The sequence below is a fragment of the Leptonychotes weddellii genome, chromosome 5, assembly GCF_054177405.1.
Source record: "Leptonychotes weddellii isolate Sample4059 chromosome 5, ASM5417740v2, whole genome shotgun sequence".
Classification (NCBI taxonomy): Eukaryota; Metazoa; Chordata; class Mammalia; order Carnivora; family Phocidae; genus Leptonychotes; species Leptonychotes weddellii.
This window is the reverse complement of record NC_138373.1, coordinates 119,428,760-119,447,431: the sequence shown is the minus strand read 5'-3', so window position 1 is coordinate 119,447,431 and position 18,672 is coordinate 119,428,760. Positions and strand designations below refer to the sequence as shown.

Here is an 18,672-nt window from a genome sequence, read left to right as displayed (position 1 = left end):
GTGTGTATATGAACAATTTCTGTTTCCCTCCTACACTCTCCCTGCCTCCACCACAAATCTTTAGGGTGTGTCAGGGCATGAACCACATATTCTCGATGACAGGGAAGTAACAGGGGCAGGCATCAGTTGAATGAAGGGACTTTGCCTTCCAAGTGTCCAGCACGGTGTCGACACATCGTAGCTGCTCGATACACACTTACTGAATAGGTGAATAAATGAAAATGCATCCTTTAAATTGTATAATAATCAAATAACTGTATAATAATAATCAAAAGAGAACCAACAGTGGACATATCAGGAGGAAATTGAATGATTTATGTTCATGGACAGGGAGTATGAAATTTTGGACTGTTATATCTAATATAAGCCCTGGAGATTTGGGGTCAATGGCCTTGCTTTAGAAACAGGGTTGAGACTTGGAGTAAACATGGACTCATCAAAAGCCACAGCTGTCTAATGACAACCTAGCTGTCTAATGACATCACCATTACAATTAGGAGCAAACCTAATTCCTCACCCCAGCCCACGGAGTTTTGGGCAGCCCTGTCCTTTCCATTATTCCGTATAGACTCCCTGCTGGCTTCACTCATCTGCAAAATGTATATGCTGGTAACTGAGCAGAAAAATGGCAGGTCTGGCTGGTATAACTTTAGCCTATGAAAATTTATAGTATTTATAAATGATGATCATAGTGAAAGATATATTTATTTATTGAGCAGTTAGTACATTTCAACTGCTTTCTGTGCATGATCTCATCATTTTTATTTCATTTTTATAGAAGACAAATCCAAAACTCACAAAAGTTATATAACTTGCCAAGACTATATGACAACTGGCAGTGGATCTGGGATTCCTTTCCCAGACTGCCTGCCCTTCTAACCTCACCGCATGTGATGCTGTGGTGGTATGTCAAATTACCATATATCAGTAATATGTGTTTGTTCAAAAATGATTTTAAAAAGACAAAAGAATAAAAAGGACACCCACCAGAACTTAAATACTCTCTGCAATGAGTATAAGCAATAGTCGAATGCAGGTTGTGCTCATGACATAAGCCCGTGGTTCCCGCATCTGGTCAACATGTAAGAATCGTTGAGATATATTCAACGTTGAGATATATTCTTCTTAGTAGAATATAAATAGCAGTGTACAGAACCAGGGAAATAGGACCATAATAACTTGGGAACATGGACAATAAGTTAGGATCCATGTTTTTAGGAGAAGAAAACATGAGGTTTCTGAACCAGATATACAGACTATAGCAAAAAGAGCCTTTTGTCTGTCCTCCTTTGTGTTTTCACATAAGAAAAGCGAATATTGATGGGCAGAAAGAGACACAAAGGAAGGGAGCCAAACTGGGGCTCTTTACCTATGAGATACAATGAGATATGGCAGATGGAGGGACATGAGCAGCAGATGAAGGGGAGGGAGGAAAAAGAAACATTTTCCTAGAGGCCAAGCCAAGCAGTATTTCTTAAAGCAGGAAGAAAAGGGCAAACATCCCCATGCTCCTATCTGAGAATCCCTATGGTAATATTTTGTTTTATATTTTATATTACAGGTCACATGCTTATAACTCCCAAACTTACAGAGAAGATCAGATAATGAGGGCATTCTATACATGTTCTGTACTGCTCTATTCTATACTTATTCCTACTTTCCCCATTTAAAACTCACACCACCCACCTGTATGGTAAAAACAAGTAGAAGGCAACTCCAAAGATGATTCATCTTTTATGATTTCCTATAAAAGCCAAATAATAAATAGGCATTCTTTTGTATAATTCTTATGTCTTGTTTGGTTAGTAATATTACTGCCATTTTTCAGATGATGAAACCAAGTGTTTTGCCTCAGGTCACTTAATGGCACAGCTACATTTTGATCACTGGTGTCTTTGACTTTGAAGACAGTAGCTTTTCCCTACACCAGTGGTTCCCAAAGACTGGTCCCCAGACCAGCAGCATCAGCATCACACGGGAACTTGTCATGAATACAAGTTCTTGGGCCCCATTCAACCTACTGAATCAGAACACTGGGGGTGGGGTCCAGCAAACCCTTTCACAGGTCCTCTCAACGATTCTTACATGTTGACCAGATGCGGGAACCACGGGCTTATGTCATGAGCACAACCTGCATTCGACTATTGCTTATACTCATTGCAGAGAGTATTTAAGTTCTGGTGGGTGTCCTTTTTATTCTTTTGTCTTTTTAAAATCATTTTTGAACAAACACATATTACTGATATATGGTAATTTGACATACCACCACAGCATCACATGCGGTGAGGTTAGAAGGGCAGGCAGTCTGGGAAAGGAATCCCAGATCCACTGCCAGTTGTCATATAGTCTTGGCAAGTTATATAACTTTTGTGAGTTTTGGATTTGTCTTCTATAAAAATGAAATAAAAATGATGAGATCATGCACAGAAAGCAGTTGAAATGTACTAACTGCTCAATAAATAAATATATCTTTCACTATGATCATCATTAAAGACAATAATACCAGTAACATTATAATGAAGTGCATGAGTGGTCAAGTTTATGTATCACGTATGTCGCAAAGCTCCAGAGATGCTCTTCTGCTTATAATTTTTAGTATGGAAGGGCCCTAATTTTTCCGTTTTCAAAATGATTTCCAATACATTTCGATTCAATATACATTTTTGATACCCCACAATGTAGAAGGTACTCCACTGTTTCAGGATATTTTTTAAGTAGAGTGATGATACCAGTTATCAATTCATCTATTAGGGAATGGATATCAGTATCTATTGAATACTTTTTAAAAATTAAATACTTTAAATTTTTATTCTGTTTTGGCTTAAAACTTCAAATTGTATCTTTTAACATTATTTGAAAAATAATACATTATCACAAAATTAAGAGGCTGTGTTATTATGGACACACATTTAATTTTAGATTAAATTGCTTATAAAAAAAAACCATATTACCATATTGTGATGTCTGTATAGTTAATTGTAGAATCTCAATAGTGTTTTAATACAGAAATTTTCAAGTAATAATTCACCTACAGTAATAATATAATCCCTATATTTTACTCAGTGAAGCTTATGCCAATTATTTCTTGTTTATTTGTCTTAATCAGTGAAAGAAACCAATTTCTGTCCCTTTTATTATGTTTTTAATGCATGCAAAAGGCTATCATCTTCTCTATGTCTTTTTTTTAGAGTGAAATTTTCAGGTCTCATAACCTCTCACAGCTCGTGTTTTCGAGATCTTTTTATTATTTGTATTGTTCTCTACTGAATGCTTGGCAATTTGTCTTTTTTCTGAGATGTGGTATTCTGCTGAACTCAGTCCCCAAATCACAGCCTAACAAGACCTGAATGTAGCTCATCCGTTTTGATGTATGACATCACCATTACAATTCAACACACTGCAGCATTTGAATATATTAACAGGGATCAGAATGTGGACTCATTCAATTTATGATTCACTGTAATTCTTGAATTGTTCTCTCTCTGCTACTACCATCTCTAGCTTTGCAATGCACTTTTTTGTTCCATTACTTTTTCCAACACCAACTTTCACATCCATTCTATCTTCCTAAATCCAACCTCGCTGATTGGGCCTATCTCCCCAGCATATCAAGATTGGGCTGTAAAGTAGCACAGCACCCCAGATTCACAATCCCTGCTAACTTCCGTGACTCACTGTCCTTTAAATTTATTGGCATATATATGCTGCATCTCCCAAAATGTTTTATAAGTATCCTATTGCATTACCCCGGGAGGCTTTTCTTAAAGATGATTTTTAAGGTGTGAAAGAGTTAAACAAACAAACAAACGCAACTGACTGGTGTGTTTCTTCAGGCACATTTAAAAAGCAACCTTACCGTCCCCTTCATTGACTCAATTTAAGAAAGTTAAACTCAGCATCAACTACAGGATCACACTATTTTATTATTAAGCTGTCACTGAAAAAAATACAGGTTAAATCCCTGATCCTCACACACAGGTAGCTCAGAGAGTACCCTGTACCCTCACCACAGGAGGTCACTTGTCTATGCAGGGACGTGTCATATGGCTGGCTGAGCAAATCTTAGTAAACACAAAGTTAGTTCCACTCAACATGTTTACTTCTCTAGTTACAGAAGAAAGCAAAGGAAGAGAATATACAAATGATGAAGGAAAGAATGAAAGAACCTTCAAGTATTAGACCCAAATTTAGTTATTTTGCCATAAATAAGTGACAGAGTTATCAAAACTGAAATGAACTGATATCTCATACATAAACTTTCATGTATAAGGGAATTTTGGAAGTGATGGATTGTTCAAATTTACAAATCGAAATTTACTACACTCGTTAAACGAAACATTAATCCAAGTGCCTTCCTTCTGCTTGGAATCCCCATCCGCTCCCCAACCCCCTTAGGTACTCATTCACCTGCCCCTGCCTCCCACCTGTCCTTTGTATCCAACAGGATCCTGCTCATCCTCATGGGGGTGAATGTGATTCCTCCAAAGCAGTGGTCCCTCCCTTCTTGTTCACACTGTCATGTGCTTAGCTCTTGCTTCAAAGAACAACTATTTGTTTATAGAGATGTACTCTCTACTGATTTTGAGCTCTCCCTCTTCTCTTTGCTTTCTGGCCACCAGTTGGTATTGAGAATTGCTCAGTGAAATTTTGTTAAATAAATGAATTATTTAAAAAATAGCATTTTCCCAATAGCTGTACTTTTATGGGTTAAAAAGCAGCTGTCAGGTCTGAGAAAATGCATGTGTCTGTAGCAAAATGAAACAAACAAACAAAGACTAATCAAATAAAAAACAAAATGGCAGAGACCATGATCTTTAAATAGTATATTTTACCTTTTTTTCTCATATGTATTTATGATTATGTATCCTAATACAATTTTGGATGTATTGATTTTGGATACATTTTTATGTGTTCATCACCTAAGTACATGTGGTAGAATTGAAGAAGGTTGTAGGAATAAAGGAAAAGTTTTTGTTATAACATTTCCCAAGCTTAATTTAATAGTTTCCAGAAGACTTAGCAAAAAGGATAATCATTAGTAAAAGTTAATAAAGGAGAATGCTGTAGTTCTAGGGAAGACTGGTGACAGATTTAATCACTGTCTTTGAGTACATGATGGATCAACTGAGAGACGATAGTGGTAAAATATTTTCCTTCTTAGCTCAGGATAAGACCAGAAACAGTTAACTTAAAGAGTAAACAAGACAATGGTAAAGAAGGTGACAAATGACTTAGTAATGCAGTGAAAGATTTCTCTCACAGATTTGTAAAGCAGGATAGCTGTGCTTTGCTCTGGAGTTGGTTAGATACTACATTTAAACCTAAGTAACTTTTGACAAGACAAAAATCAATTTGTTCCTTAAGTAGGTTACACTCTGGTGGTTCTCTACATTCACCTAGAACAAGTCCCTTTCTCTGTTCTCAGGGAGTCATCCCAGCCACTGAGCTCGGGACAAGCCCATGGTGGCATGCAAAAGAGCATCATCTGAGTAAACTGTCCTCCAGCTCCTCACCTTTCTGATCAGACGCTCCTTAACACAGGGGCCAAAGACTGGGGAGGAGTGATTATAAATTGCCCAAAGTGTAATAAGAAATGGAACATAAAGGTCCTTGGAAATATAAAGATACTAAAAAGGTTTAAAAAACTAGGTGAAAAGATCATGATCTTCAATTTTTTTATGTTTAATATTCTTTTCATTAACATTAATAAGTGACATTTAGTATATTTTTATCAAAAGTAATTCTATTAAATGATTTTAACATCACATTATGTATTAAAATCCTGTGTTGTGAAATTCCAAGATAAGATACAAGTTTAAGGTCTCTGTGAAGGGTCACTAAAAGAGTAGATTTTTTCTATAACCTTTATGGGTTTTGGTTTTTAATATTAACATATGTTACACTACTTTACTTATGCCATATGCTTGCCGTTGTTTTATGAATACCACAACCTTTATAAAGAACCTTAGGCCTACATAAAATTATTTTATTCTCGCGGAATAGCAAAGCCATCCAAATTCAAAATAAGCTGACACCTTATGAAGAATAAGGGCCTAGGTTAAGATAGTTTAAAACTCCACAGCACGCTCCAGAGGTTAAGTGTATTGTGGCTTTTCTGCTGTTGCCTCATAAGCGATGAACCCGAAACACAGTTTTGCAGTGTTTTTTTCTTGTCTTGTTTTCCTCCAATTGATAAATGCAATGCATCCACTGAGAATCTGAAAGCAGTATGAAATCATATCAGAAATACAGGATTTGGTTCCATTTACCTGTTCCTGTTGCTGGAAATCCAATCTGAAATAAGTGTCGATGCTTGTTGGTGACAGTGCTTGTTGCCAAAACTGCACGCCAGCATTATGACTTCTCTCCGGAGTTCTCTAGGTACCATCCAAGGGAAAAACAGTGAAAAAGCAGTGTTAATATCTGGGGAGGAGGGGTCATTCATTACATAAGCAGTAGATAAATAATCAGCACAAAAATGATTTCCCGATACAGAAATCCTATTTTGCTGAGGAAGAGATGGTTAGGCAGAGGAGAAGCTCAGCATACTACAAGTCTTCTCTGGAAACAGTAATACAGTTGGGGGGGTCAGGGGGCTGGGTTCAAATCTCCCCTTTACCAATAACGGCAGATCTTACACTGAAACGTGGCAAGGATATGCTTTTGTTCTCAGTACCAGGTAGTGGAATCTGTTCTACCCATCAGCAGGCCTCCCAGCAAAGGGAAATGAAAGATGCAGAATGAAAGAAAGATCATCTCATGCTGCCAAAGTCTCAATGGTACTACTCGTATGTTATTGTACAGCTCTGGGGGAAAAGAAGCGAATAAGAAAATAAAACAGTACTCATGTTGGTAGGAGGCTTGAACAAGAGATCCATTAAAATTGTTTTTTGGCCATCCAATCTTGATGTACGTAGCTGCAACTTGCTTTAAAATATATTCCTAAATGGGGGTTAGAAGAAATAAAGATGTTAGTTTCAAACCTCTCCACGCTGATCATTACAATTACATAATACGATTAAAATATTTTTGAAATGCACCTACTTTAAAATATCAGTAAAATTATGGGCATGGTAAATCCTCTAATTTTATCCAGCTCAGTGTTTCAAATATAGAAAATAAGGATAAAATAAAATTGCAATGGGGGAAGTCTACTCTTTACTTCCTATTGAATGATTAAGTAATTTGCACTATTCACTATTTTAGATGACAATTTTTGTAGCAAAACAAGGACACTGAAGAATAGTGAAAATGACAGCCATGCACACAAATATACAAATGTATGTAGATATAGCTTATGGAAAATAAGCACCTAACATTCATGCATTTCACATCAATAGAGCACATTTAAAGCAAAACTGTTATGTAAGCCCAGCCACTAGCCTAACATTGTTGAATCTGACACACACAGAACACTCTTCAGTAAAAAATATGGCATTTCAAAGTCAACAATCCATTGAGCTAATGATATATTTAAATATTAGCAGCAATGTAAAATATGCTTTCCTCACTTTAACATGGTCCTTGAATTTTGTCAAAGGAATGAAAGCACTGAAATTACAGTAAAAGCAATTCTTAACTTTTACTGAAATTGAGGTGTCTGACACAAAATACTGTTCCAAAGTACAAATATATATAAAAATGTATTTTACTTTTACAGAAGTTTAACATTGCAGTGTCTCTGTTAAGGAGAAAAGAGAAGTGGGATAAGTCTTTCTCTAGCAGAGAAAAGTTACACCTGAACTGTAATGATCCATTTTTTTGCATGTCTGTTGTCAGGGATTAGACCAAGCTAATGACAATGAACAGTCAAGCCAGGATTATTCCAATTAAAAAAAATATCAAAACAGAGGTGTTTGCATGCAGACTTGGAATAAGGAAACAAGAAGCAACTCCGATGGCCATCAGACAATGTAGAGGGGGCTAAGAAACAGATTTCATGCCATTGCAATCCAGTCTCGAGTAATTAGTGGAGGTTAATTAGCAGAGCCAGTGTGCCATAAGACATAGGATGATTTTATAAAACACAGGGCAGACTCCTAAGATAACTGAAGGGAACCAAACAGGGCTCAAAGGTGGGACAGAAGGCACAGAGACCCAGCCTCACTGGCGATAGGAAATTTAGGAATCAAAAGCTCCTTAGCCATACTTAATCCTAATCTTATTCAAAATGGTTATTAAATTAGATTAGGTGGTGTCCACTGTGCAGCGCTGGCTTACCAGACTTCAGCTTAGGAAATCTGGTCAGGTAACATTTTGGAATGTTTGTCATATGTCTTTGCCTTCTATGTCTTTGTGTCTATTTGGATTATCTATTGTTTGCTCTCCTGTATCCCCTTGGACCCAATTATGAATGGGCTCTCACCTCAATGTTGATCTTATCCTTGTTAATTAAGGAAGTGAATTGAATTCACTATGCCCTTTTGGATAAAAATAATGACTAAGAATCTTTACTGAAACTGTCTATATTCTGTTAAGATCTTTGGGATCCCTCTACCCGGGTTAAGTCCTTTGTGAACACAGAGCCCTTTAACACTTGGAAAGTAAGTTTGAACTTTAAGGATTTGCCATGTATATTTGTTCTTAAATTCTGAGGCATTTAAGCTTAATTGACACTTTTAGGCCAGAATAAAAAGTAGCTCGTATTACATTTCTTCTTCAAGTAATTGTCATCAGTGTTGCACAGAAAATCAGGACAAAAAGGATAATACAAATTAGAAGAAGAAACACAAACAACCCAGGATCAGTTGCATAAAGTGGATAATGAGAAAACAGTTCATCAACTGAAAATAAGAAAGAAGAAAATATGTCTTTTTACATTGAAGACATTGTATTTCTCCATGCGATCCAGTAATTTATCAAGGGGATAAAGAGCTCGGCTGGCAGCATGCCAAGGAAGAAAATCCTTCTCCTCAGACAGGTATCTGATAATCTCCAGGGGAATATGCTGAGGCAAATAGCCGGCTCTGCACAGTCAAAAAAGTTAATGTTAATTATATGCAGAAAATATACATGATGATGCAAAAATGAACATTTTACTTATGCAAATAAAAGGCAGAAAGCAAGATTCATCATAGTATAAAGAAGCCATACTCAGTGCTATAAAAATAAAATTACTCACTTTTTAAATATAGTCCTACTTAAGATGCCATGTGCCTTAATATATACAGAGTTAGAGAGTTAAAAATTTACATACACAAAAATATCAGAATGCATATTTTTTAAAAGGAAAGAATTCCCGAATTTGAATAAAATCAACTCTAAGTATTTTCCTTCACAGAAACTCTTCCGAAGTCACATGTAATTGAAAATAACTGATTACTAAAAGTTTCAGTTTCTCAATGCATTCTCTTTGCTCTTTGTGTAGTTCTGTGTAATAATATTTAATGCAGATTGTTTTCAAAAGAACAATCAAACTCAAGAGGCAACTTACAGGTTTTGACTGTATCTATGTCATATTACAATTTGAACATTTTTCAAAAGAAATGGTTTCCATAACATCTATGAAAATCTCAGTTAGATTTTAATAGACTCCAAATTCCCAAAAAGTTGAAAGAACAGGCTCTTCCCATTCATTATTTTTCTTTCAAAATAGATGCTGTGTCACCTTGGGGACCAAAGTCAGATTCTTTGGAGAATATGAAACTGTAGCTTTTTAAAATGATCTGAACACATGTTGCCCATATTTAAAGAGGGTATATCCAAAAACGGATCCAAAAAGTAGTGTCTATCTCTACTCTCCAGGAGACTGCATATAAAATCCTTGCAAATCAAAGCAATATAAATGACAATCCACAGTACATTAAAAGATGGTCTGTCTCAGCCTCGATGTCCCTGATGCATACACATCGTGACACTATATGTTTTGCTGGATTTTTTTTTTTTACATGAATAATCAACTGCATGCAGACTTCTAATGCGGGGACCAGCTAAATATGAAAGCAACCAAAGCCTGCTTATCTCCTTTATCTACCTTTCACACTGTTGTTCTTTTGTAACATCACAAAATTAGATGGGCCTTTTAATTTGTGCTTGGTGGACAGGCAGGGAGCAAACAAAGCCTTGTCTCATTTTCACCTAAAATAAGTTTGCCAGATTATCTAATTCTTACTCACTGTGACAAGCAAAAATTACTCTACGGTAAACTTGCAGCCATGTTTAGATGTTCATAAGAAAAACCAATTCTGAAGATTATGTTTGAGTTTTCTTTAAATTAAAAAAAAAAAAAGATGTGTGTCACTCTACCGATTTTGGTTCACTCATGGTGTAAGATCAACTATCGGTCACAGTTAATGCCTGCTATAAATACGAATGGCGAGAATCACCCCAAATTTCCACATAATTTCAAAATTTCCTAAAGCTTGTATGATTTAGACTACATCTAGACTTGTGCCACTTTTCCTGTACCATTGCCATTTTAAACATCCTTGCAGAAAAAGTATGATATTAGAATATGGCAATGACAATTAAATAAGGAATTTTATCTTTGTGGCTAGGGTAGCATAGCATCTCAATAACACAGTTACAATTACTTTTAAGAGTTTGCTACCCACTGGGGTGCTTGGGTGGCTCAGTGGTTAAGTGTCTACCTTTGGCTCAGGTTGTGATCCTGGCTCCCCCCATCCCCAATCGGGCTCCCAGCTCAGCGGGAAGTCCGCTTGTCCCTCTCCTTCTGACCCCCCACCTCACACATGCACTCTCTCTCTCTAACAAATAAATATTTTAAAAAATATTATATTGCCTTTTTAGTGGGTAGCAAACTTTTTTTTTTAAAGATTTTATTTATTTGAGTGAGAGAGAGAGCATGCAGGGCACAAGGGGAGAGCAGAGGGAGACAGAGAAGCAGACTCCCCACTGAGCAGGGAGCCCCAGCAGGACCTCAATCCCAGGACCCTGAGATCATGACCTGAGCCTAAGGCAGACACTTAACTGACTGAGCCACACAGGCACAGGGCAATATAATTTTTTAATAAAAATAATGATTTGGCTTTCCCTCCTAAAAGAAACATACCTTTCAATATTTCAGATTTTGTCATTTGTTTCCCCTGAACTTTTAATTCTAAATACTAATTGGAATGGTGATCATAAATTTCTCCTCTACATGCCATGGATTATATAATTTTAGAGTTATAGAAGATTTATCTAGAAGCCATTATTCTTTTGTTGAAGAAATAAGAAAAATGATGCAGTAAAAAAAACAACAAAAAAAACCTTGAGTGAGTAGCTAACTTATTATGGGTCTTCAAGTAAGTTTGGAAAATCTAGAAAGGTATGGGATCTATTTTATTGCAGATTTAAACATACTAGCCTTACGTCAGTTACAATGTATTGTGCTTTGCTTCTTTCCTGTAAATAGATGGACATTATTCAATGATTTATGCTTTGTAGGAAATGTGACGACAGAAGATGACTAATCATGTTATGGAAGAGACTTGGATTTGAGAAAGAGTTGGGATCTACTAATACTTCCCATAGAATTAAACAAATTCATCTTGCCAAGCCTCACATTCCTTATCTATGAAATAAGAGGGTTGAAAAAGAAGACCTCTTTCTTAGCCCCCAAAACTTTTTATCCTAACCTACTTGTCTACAATTTCAACTGCGACAAATATTACAATAATATGGTCATACTTTATTTGTTTAAAAATTTGAAAAAATACTTTGTAATCTTTTTATTCCCCGTTCTTCAGTTGTTTAATATGTGTAAGTCTCAGAGGCAGGGTTTGGATATAGGTTTTAGAAGATATCTGACAGAGTGTAAAGAAAATAAAAGCAGGGATGCCTGGGTGGCTCAGTCGTTAAGCATCTGCCTTTGGCTCAGGTCATGATCCCAGGGTCCTGGGATAGAGTCCCACATCGGGCTCCCTGCTTCTCCCCCTGCCTGCAGCTCCCCCTGCTTGTGCTCTCTCTCTTTCTGTCAAATAAATAAATAAAATCGTTAAAAAAGAAAGAAAAGAAAAAAAAGAAAAGTAAGCGGACAGAAGTTCCAAATAATGACAAGCCAAGGAAAGTATTCATTAAATAGGGAAAGAGAGCAAGTTCTGTTTTGAGTACTTATGGTAAAAATTGCTAACTGCTCACCAGAAATCCATGCTTTCCTCTACTTCCTAGGAGAGATTATAATTCCCACTTTTTTGGTCGTTAGGTGTGGTCATGTGACTAGCCAATAATGCATGAATGCTCATTACTGCCAGGGTTAGCCCATAGACCTCTCCCATTAGCTCCCCAATATTCTTTTTCCCTGAAGTGAATCTTTCAGGGGACCTTGGAACTCTGTACTGAATATGTCAGAAACCCACCTGGGTCTCTGGATGACTGCACGCCCATGTACTAGTTCTCACACCAGTTCTATTACGTAAGCAGGAAAAACACTTCTATCGTGTTTGATCCAAATACATGCTTGGGTCTATTTTTTAAAGCAGTTAACCTTCTCTAATGCAGCCCTCAAATAGAATAAGAAACAGATTACATTCAAATTGCTCTCATTTGTGTTGTTACAAACATATGTAAGTAATTACCTACTACATAATTCAATACACTCACATTTAGCCTACTAGATCAAAATATGTAGCTACACTCAATTGGACAAGATGATCAGCTTCATTACAAAATTAAGACTTGTAAGAGATAATGTTGGTGAATAAGTTACCTATTTTAGATATGTGTTTGTGTAATTGGCTGGTAATGATATCTGTGATTACTACTACTGATAATGCAATCAATATGGGGGAAGTGTGTGGAATCCAATAATGGAACACTACATTAGCTCCAAGTAATCAGCCCAGTAGGGAGCACATTTAGGGTCCCGATGCCCAAATGCAGTTGCCCTAGATTTACATCATCACAGAGAAATGTTGCTAACGAAATAGGGGGAAAAATAGCAAATTTAAATAATATTTCATGTACAGCTAAGTGTGTTTTATTAATATTTTAGAAAGAGGTTGTAGATGATATCTATCTTCTGTACTAATGGGGTATAGGTTGGCATAAGCAATAATTTAGGGGGGACACCTGGGAGACTCAGTGAGTTAAGCGTCCGACTCGTAATTTCAGTTCAGGTCAGCGGGGAGTCTGCTTGAGATTCTCTCTCCCCCTCTGTCTCTGCCCCTCCCCCCACTTGCACACACTCTCTCTCTCTCTCTCTAAAATAAATAAATAAATAAATAAATAAATCTTTTTTAAAAAAAAGAAATAATTTAGGAATCAAAGAAAAGATAATGGGGAAATGAAACAAATGAGGAAAGTTAAAGAAATAGATAAAAGATTGCCCACTGGCACCACTCCCCCTCCCTAAACACACACATACCCTCGTCTCCTTCAATTTACTGGAGCTTGCAATGAAATATATCTTCAGGCATACAAGAGAGTATTTTTTATAAGAAGATTAAAACCACACAATATTAGCTGATATTGAAATGCACTGATCTTAGCTGGCTTTGTTCTCACCTAAGATCCAAAACTACTATTTAAAAACTGCTCTGAATTCTGTGAATGTTAACTCTCGAATCTACTGAGATGGGTGGCTTGCACACAAATAACCTATTTTATGTGAATTTCCTTGAAAAGCATTTGGCTTCTGGGTGCTTGAAACTCGGAAAAAAATAAAAAGCACAATCAGACTCTTCAGAGCATCATACTCCAGGTTTCACTAATGGAATATTCATTTAAAACCAATAAATCACCTACTACATATTTCACAATATGTCCAGGAGACATTATATCTCTCCTTTAGGGTACAGATTTTTAAAGCAATTGCTAACATGCTTAATTTAAAAGTTTACTATTTTATCTATTATCTTTTGTTATTCATTGTTAAAGACTTTTATGTGTTCTTTGTGGGAAGATCCTATGGTGGAGACTGGAAACTCCAGTAGTCCTCAGAGTACCATAGACTAAAAAGGGAAATACACAGGGAAGGTATCTCTGTCAACAGTCTATTTGGTCAGGTCATAGAAAAACTAAAGCTATGATTCAGGCATTGGAGAAATGTTGTCTGCAGAGATGGAAACAAAATTACTTATTTGTAGCCCCGTGAAATTAGAACCACAAAAATTTGCACAATAAAGAGTTCTCATAGCCCCTCCTTCTCCTGTTCCTTCTCTTCCAGGAAGCCTTCTTCCAAACTGACTTAGGCACTTCTTTTCTGGGCTCACAGAACACCCTGATAACAGTAATCTTTGTAATAATTATCATGATATTAATCATAATTTTATATAATATGATCTTTTTCACTCACTGGACTTAACTCTTTAAGGAAATGAAGCATGCTTTGCCTATCTTTGTATCCCCATAGCCTAATGCAGAATCTAGTATAAAATAGGTACTCAATAAATATATTTTTACACTAAATTAAGTTATGGCAATAATGTCATTGTTCTTAAAAATAGGAGCACTTTACAAGCATATTAAAACTTTAATATAGGGGGGCGCCTGGGTGGCTCAGTCGTTAAGCGTCTGCCTTCGGCTCAGGTCATGATCCCAGGGTCCTGGGATCGAACCCCGCATCGGGCTCCCTGCTCAGCCGGGAGCCTGCTTCTCCCTCTCCCACTCCCCCTGCTTGTGTTCCCTCTCTAGCTGTCTCTCTCTCTCTGTCAAATAAATAAAAAAATAAAATCTTTAAAAAAAAAAATAAATAAAACTTTAATATACACATATGTATTTTTTAAATTAAGCATTTTCTAGGGTTAATAGATACCAGCAGGATGGGAAAAGTCTATTAGAGTGATATTTATAGTATTTTAGTCATCTTGTTTATTAATGGTATACATGATAGAAGATAAGAAGGCCATTGCTATCTAGCTAAGGAGCTTTGAATAAGCTAGTCTATATCCAAATGAAATAGCTTTATAGCCAGGGAGAAAGCAGAAGCATTGTATAAACATCTACGTTCTTTTTTTTTTTTTTTTTCTGATTACTTTCCTACTCTCCTTGAAGCAACAGCATTATTTTATACCATGTACTTAAGTAAATTGATGGTGGGCTTGGAAATCTTTTTCCTAGTCAGTAAATGGACAAGGATGAACTATGTGATCTCTAGGGTGTCTTCTTCAATAAAGATTTGAAGATTAAAAATAAAACATCCAGAAACAGTTTTTTGCAACTTGTGCAGTCCCCTACCACCACCACAACCAGCCTTTCTTCTCTATACACACACCTGCTTCTTTATCTCCAAGTATAATTTCTCAAGAAATCAGCCATCATCTAAATACAGGGATCCTCTGGATACTCAGTAATGCTAAAAAGCAGAGTCAATGTTTGGTTATTAATTGGAAGAGTTAATAGATGTTAGCTATTCACCTGAAAAGGAAAACATCCTTAGCTTTATGTCTGAAGTTAACTATTTTTTTTATTGTTATGTTAATCACCATACATTACATCATTAGTTTTTGATGCAGTGTTCCATGATTCATTGTTTGCGTATAACACCCAGTGCTCCATGCAGAACGTGCCCTCTTTAATACCCATCACCCGGCTAACCCATCCCCCACCACCCTCCCCTCTAGAACCCTCAGTTTGTGTCTCACAGTCCATAGTCTCATGGTTCGTCTCCCCCTCCGATTTCCCCCCTTCATTCTTCCCCTCCTGCTATCTTCTTCTTCTTCTTCTTTTTTTTTTTTTTAACATATAATGTATTATTTGTTTCAGAGGTACAGGTCTGTGATTCAACAGTCTTACACAATTCACAGCGCTCACCATAGCACATACCGTGAAGTTAACTATTTTTTAAAAGAAATCTATCAACTTATTTTAAGCTATCGTATATTGAGGATTTACCATACGGTATGGTGTTTTGGAAAGATGGTCTAAGTTTGTTTTAGTTTACTATCCTTAAAAACTTCAGAATCAGTGCTATTATGCACCCCCCCCACACACCTTTTTTTAGATAAAGAAGCTGCAGTTTAAAGAAGATAATCAACTTGCCAAGCTGACTTGGCTAATAAGTGACAGAGCTGGAATTGAAAACCACGACTGACAAGAAAGCTCTCACTGATTCTACCACGTGAGTCTGCCTCCCTAAATACCACTTTGAACTAGAGTTAAATGCTTTCTGTCTCCTTTCCTTTAACATCTGTTTACACGTCACTATCATAGCACTCATCATGTTAAGTCTAGTACATGAGGAAATACATCATCAAAGCCCAGGTGCTCGGTAGGGCAAGTGAGCGATAGTAGGGACCAGAGGATTATGGGGAATGATTTAAGGAGGAGGCTTAGACCAGACGTCAGTGAGGACACCTGCCTGCATGACATGAGAAACCAGACTGAGCAAATCCGGTGGGAGAGGAATGCGGGCCTCCTAGGAAACAGCAAGGTCAAAAGTCCTAAGCCAGGGATAAATTGGGGACATTGGGCAGAATCAAAAAGGGGTTTTCATGGCTGGCGTGGAGTGAGCCACGGAAGAGTAGGCTAGGTACAAGGAGGTTGCATAGGTTGGTGGTGCTAGATCATGAAAGCCCTTAAATAAGGGCTTCAGCTTGTTTTTCTGTGGGTGATAGAAAGCCACTGCAAGTGTTTGATCTGATTTATGCTCTGAAACGGTGACTCTAGCTGCTGTAGAGAGGAAACCCGAATATGCCATGTGGTCCTCCCAGATGATCTCCTAGCTGGCCCTCTCCCTCTCTCACTATACAGACTATGCTTATGAGAAAAACATACCTAGTGAGTGAAGTTACTGACATGAAAACAATGATTTTTTGAGGTAGGCTTCACATGAGACTTGTTTTAGAAACACTATCTTATGCAGGTATTAGGAAGAAAAAATATTCCAAAAGCTTATCCATGCATTATTTATTGTTACTCAATTGCTAAAACAAAAACAAAAACAAACAAAAACAGCATCTGATGGTATGGGACTGCAAAACTGTTTAGGCAATGAACACATTTTAAAATATATACTTTATATAGAGGAAGATGCACATTCCTCTCTGGGTTAATTAGCAGAATTATTCCAGAATTTAAATAGTGAAAACAGCCTGAAAGACCACGAGGAAAATAATCCACATAGTGTATGATTTCCACAGAAAATAAAACGCTTAAATTTGGTATGGAATTCTGCCACTGGGCAGTGAAACTTTTCAATGTTCTACATAGGCACATAGGAGTAAAAAGAATTTAAATATCCAACAAGATGTTACTGACATCAGGATATCAAATCATTAATCTAAAAGCCCATAAATCAATGGAGTTTCTAAATTCCTATTTGGCTGCTTCTTAGCCAAATGTGTGAATAATAGGAAACTAGAAAAAAGAAAAATAGCACTGAAGCCAAACCACTTAAAAAGAACTAGGGGTACCTGGCTGTCTTAGTCAGAAGAGCATGTGACTCTTGATCTTGGGGTTGTGAGTGTGAGCACCACATTGGGTGCAGAGATTACTTAAATAAATAAAAACATTTAAAAAAATACCTGGTTATATATCCTCTTATCTGATATTATATCACAAGTTTTGCTTTTTGTATAGATTTTATTATACTATACATAAAAGTTTACATATTTTACTTATAATAATTTTCCATATTATTAGGAATTCCTCATAATTACCTTTGGATTAGTTCTAGCAACATTCTGTTGGAAAGATAAATGAAGTTCACTATTGTTGAGTACTTGGGGTATACATAAGTAACAGAGCTATGAACATCTTTGTGCACAATGCTTTTATATACTCTGAATGATTTTCTTTGGATGGAACACCCAAATTGGAACTATCATGCTAAAAGTAATAACACATTGTGATTCTTGGCAAATCTAAGTTCACGTTCTCAGGCTTCATCAATCAGCAGTTGATTTAGGTAAAAGGAAAAGCGTAGGCAGTCACCGTGGTAACCAACACTGATTTAGTGCTCCCTGGTATCCCAGACCCTGTGCCAAGTGCTATATATGCATTATGTTATTAAATCCTCATTACAATCTTCTGAACTTAGCAATATCACTAGCCCCATTTTACCGATCAAAACTGAGGCTCAAAATGCTATCTCACCTCTCCAGTATCATATTGCAAATAAATGGTGGTGCTGGTATTTGAACTCAGTTTTCCTGCACCAATATTCTTATCACTATACCAAAAAGGCCTGGCAAGTCATTTTGTATTCCCTCTCCCATCTTCTAGTAAAAGGAAAAAAATGAGAAGAAGAATATAGAGGAAATCTAGTGGGAGTAATCTTTGGAGGCCTTATGAAGGAAACATAACGTATTAGAACCTATGGGGAAGGAGAGAGTAGTATGGTCCATGGCTATGACTTTGAAATGGATGGGTTAGTGGACTTATTGTTGATATAGCTTTTAGACTTTGGTCATTTGGGGCCACTTCTGGCAAAACCACTTTATGCACCACTGCCCCCTGATTCCCTGGGTTCCTTCGGTACCTGGTCTAATCTCCATAAGACAAGAACACTCTCAGCCCAGACTCTGGCCTGGAAAGCCTGACACCAGTTAGTGGCAATATATCTACCACAAGGAGCATGCATTGCAACACGCTGCTTTCAGAGATATTGCTGATGCAGGCAAAACAAGAGAGTACTGGGATGTGGTCTACAAAAGAAAGGGAGGGGTCATCATATACAATTAGGATCTTTAAGTAAGAGGAAATATTTCAAACTAAAGAACATATTTTCCATCTCAAAGTCTTACAAGAAAGGAGGAGTTGAGGCTATGGAAAGTGGTGTAAGGGTCCTAC

General features: G+C 36.8%; 1 protein-coding gene across 1 annotated transcript in view; it reads right to left on the bottom strand.

Annotated features, from left to right (window-relative positions):
- Positions 1-18,672, bottom strand: part of TRHDE (thyrotropin releasing hormone degrading enzyme) — a 349,173-nt gene that overhangs the window by 27,429 nt on the left and 303,072 nt on the right. The window contains exons 13-15 of the mRNA XM_006728228.3: positions 8,819-8,966; positions 6,845-6,942; positions 6,270-6,377 (exon numbers count right to left, since the gene is read on the bottom strand). Of these exons, the coding sequence (XP_006728291.1) occupies positions 6,270-6,377; positions 6,845-6,942; positions 8,819-8,966 (354 nt within the window). The remainder of the gene's footprint in view (positions 1-6,269; positions 6,378-6,844; positions 6,943-8,818; positions 8,967-18,672) is intronic.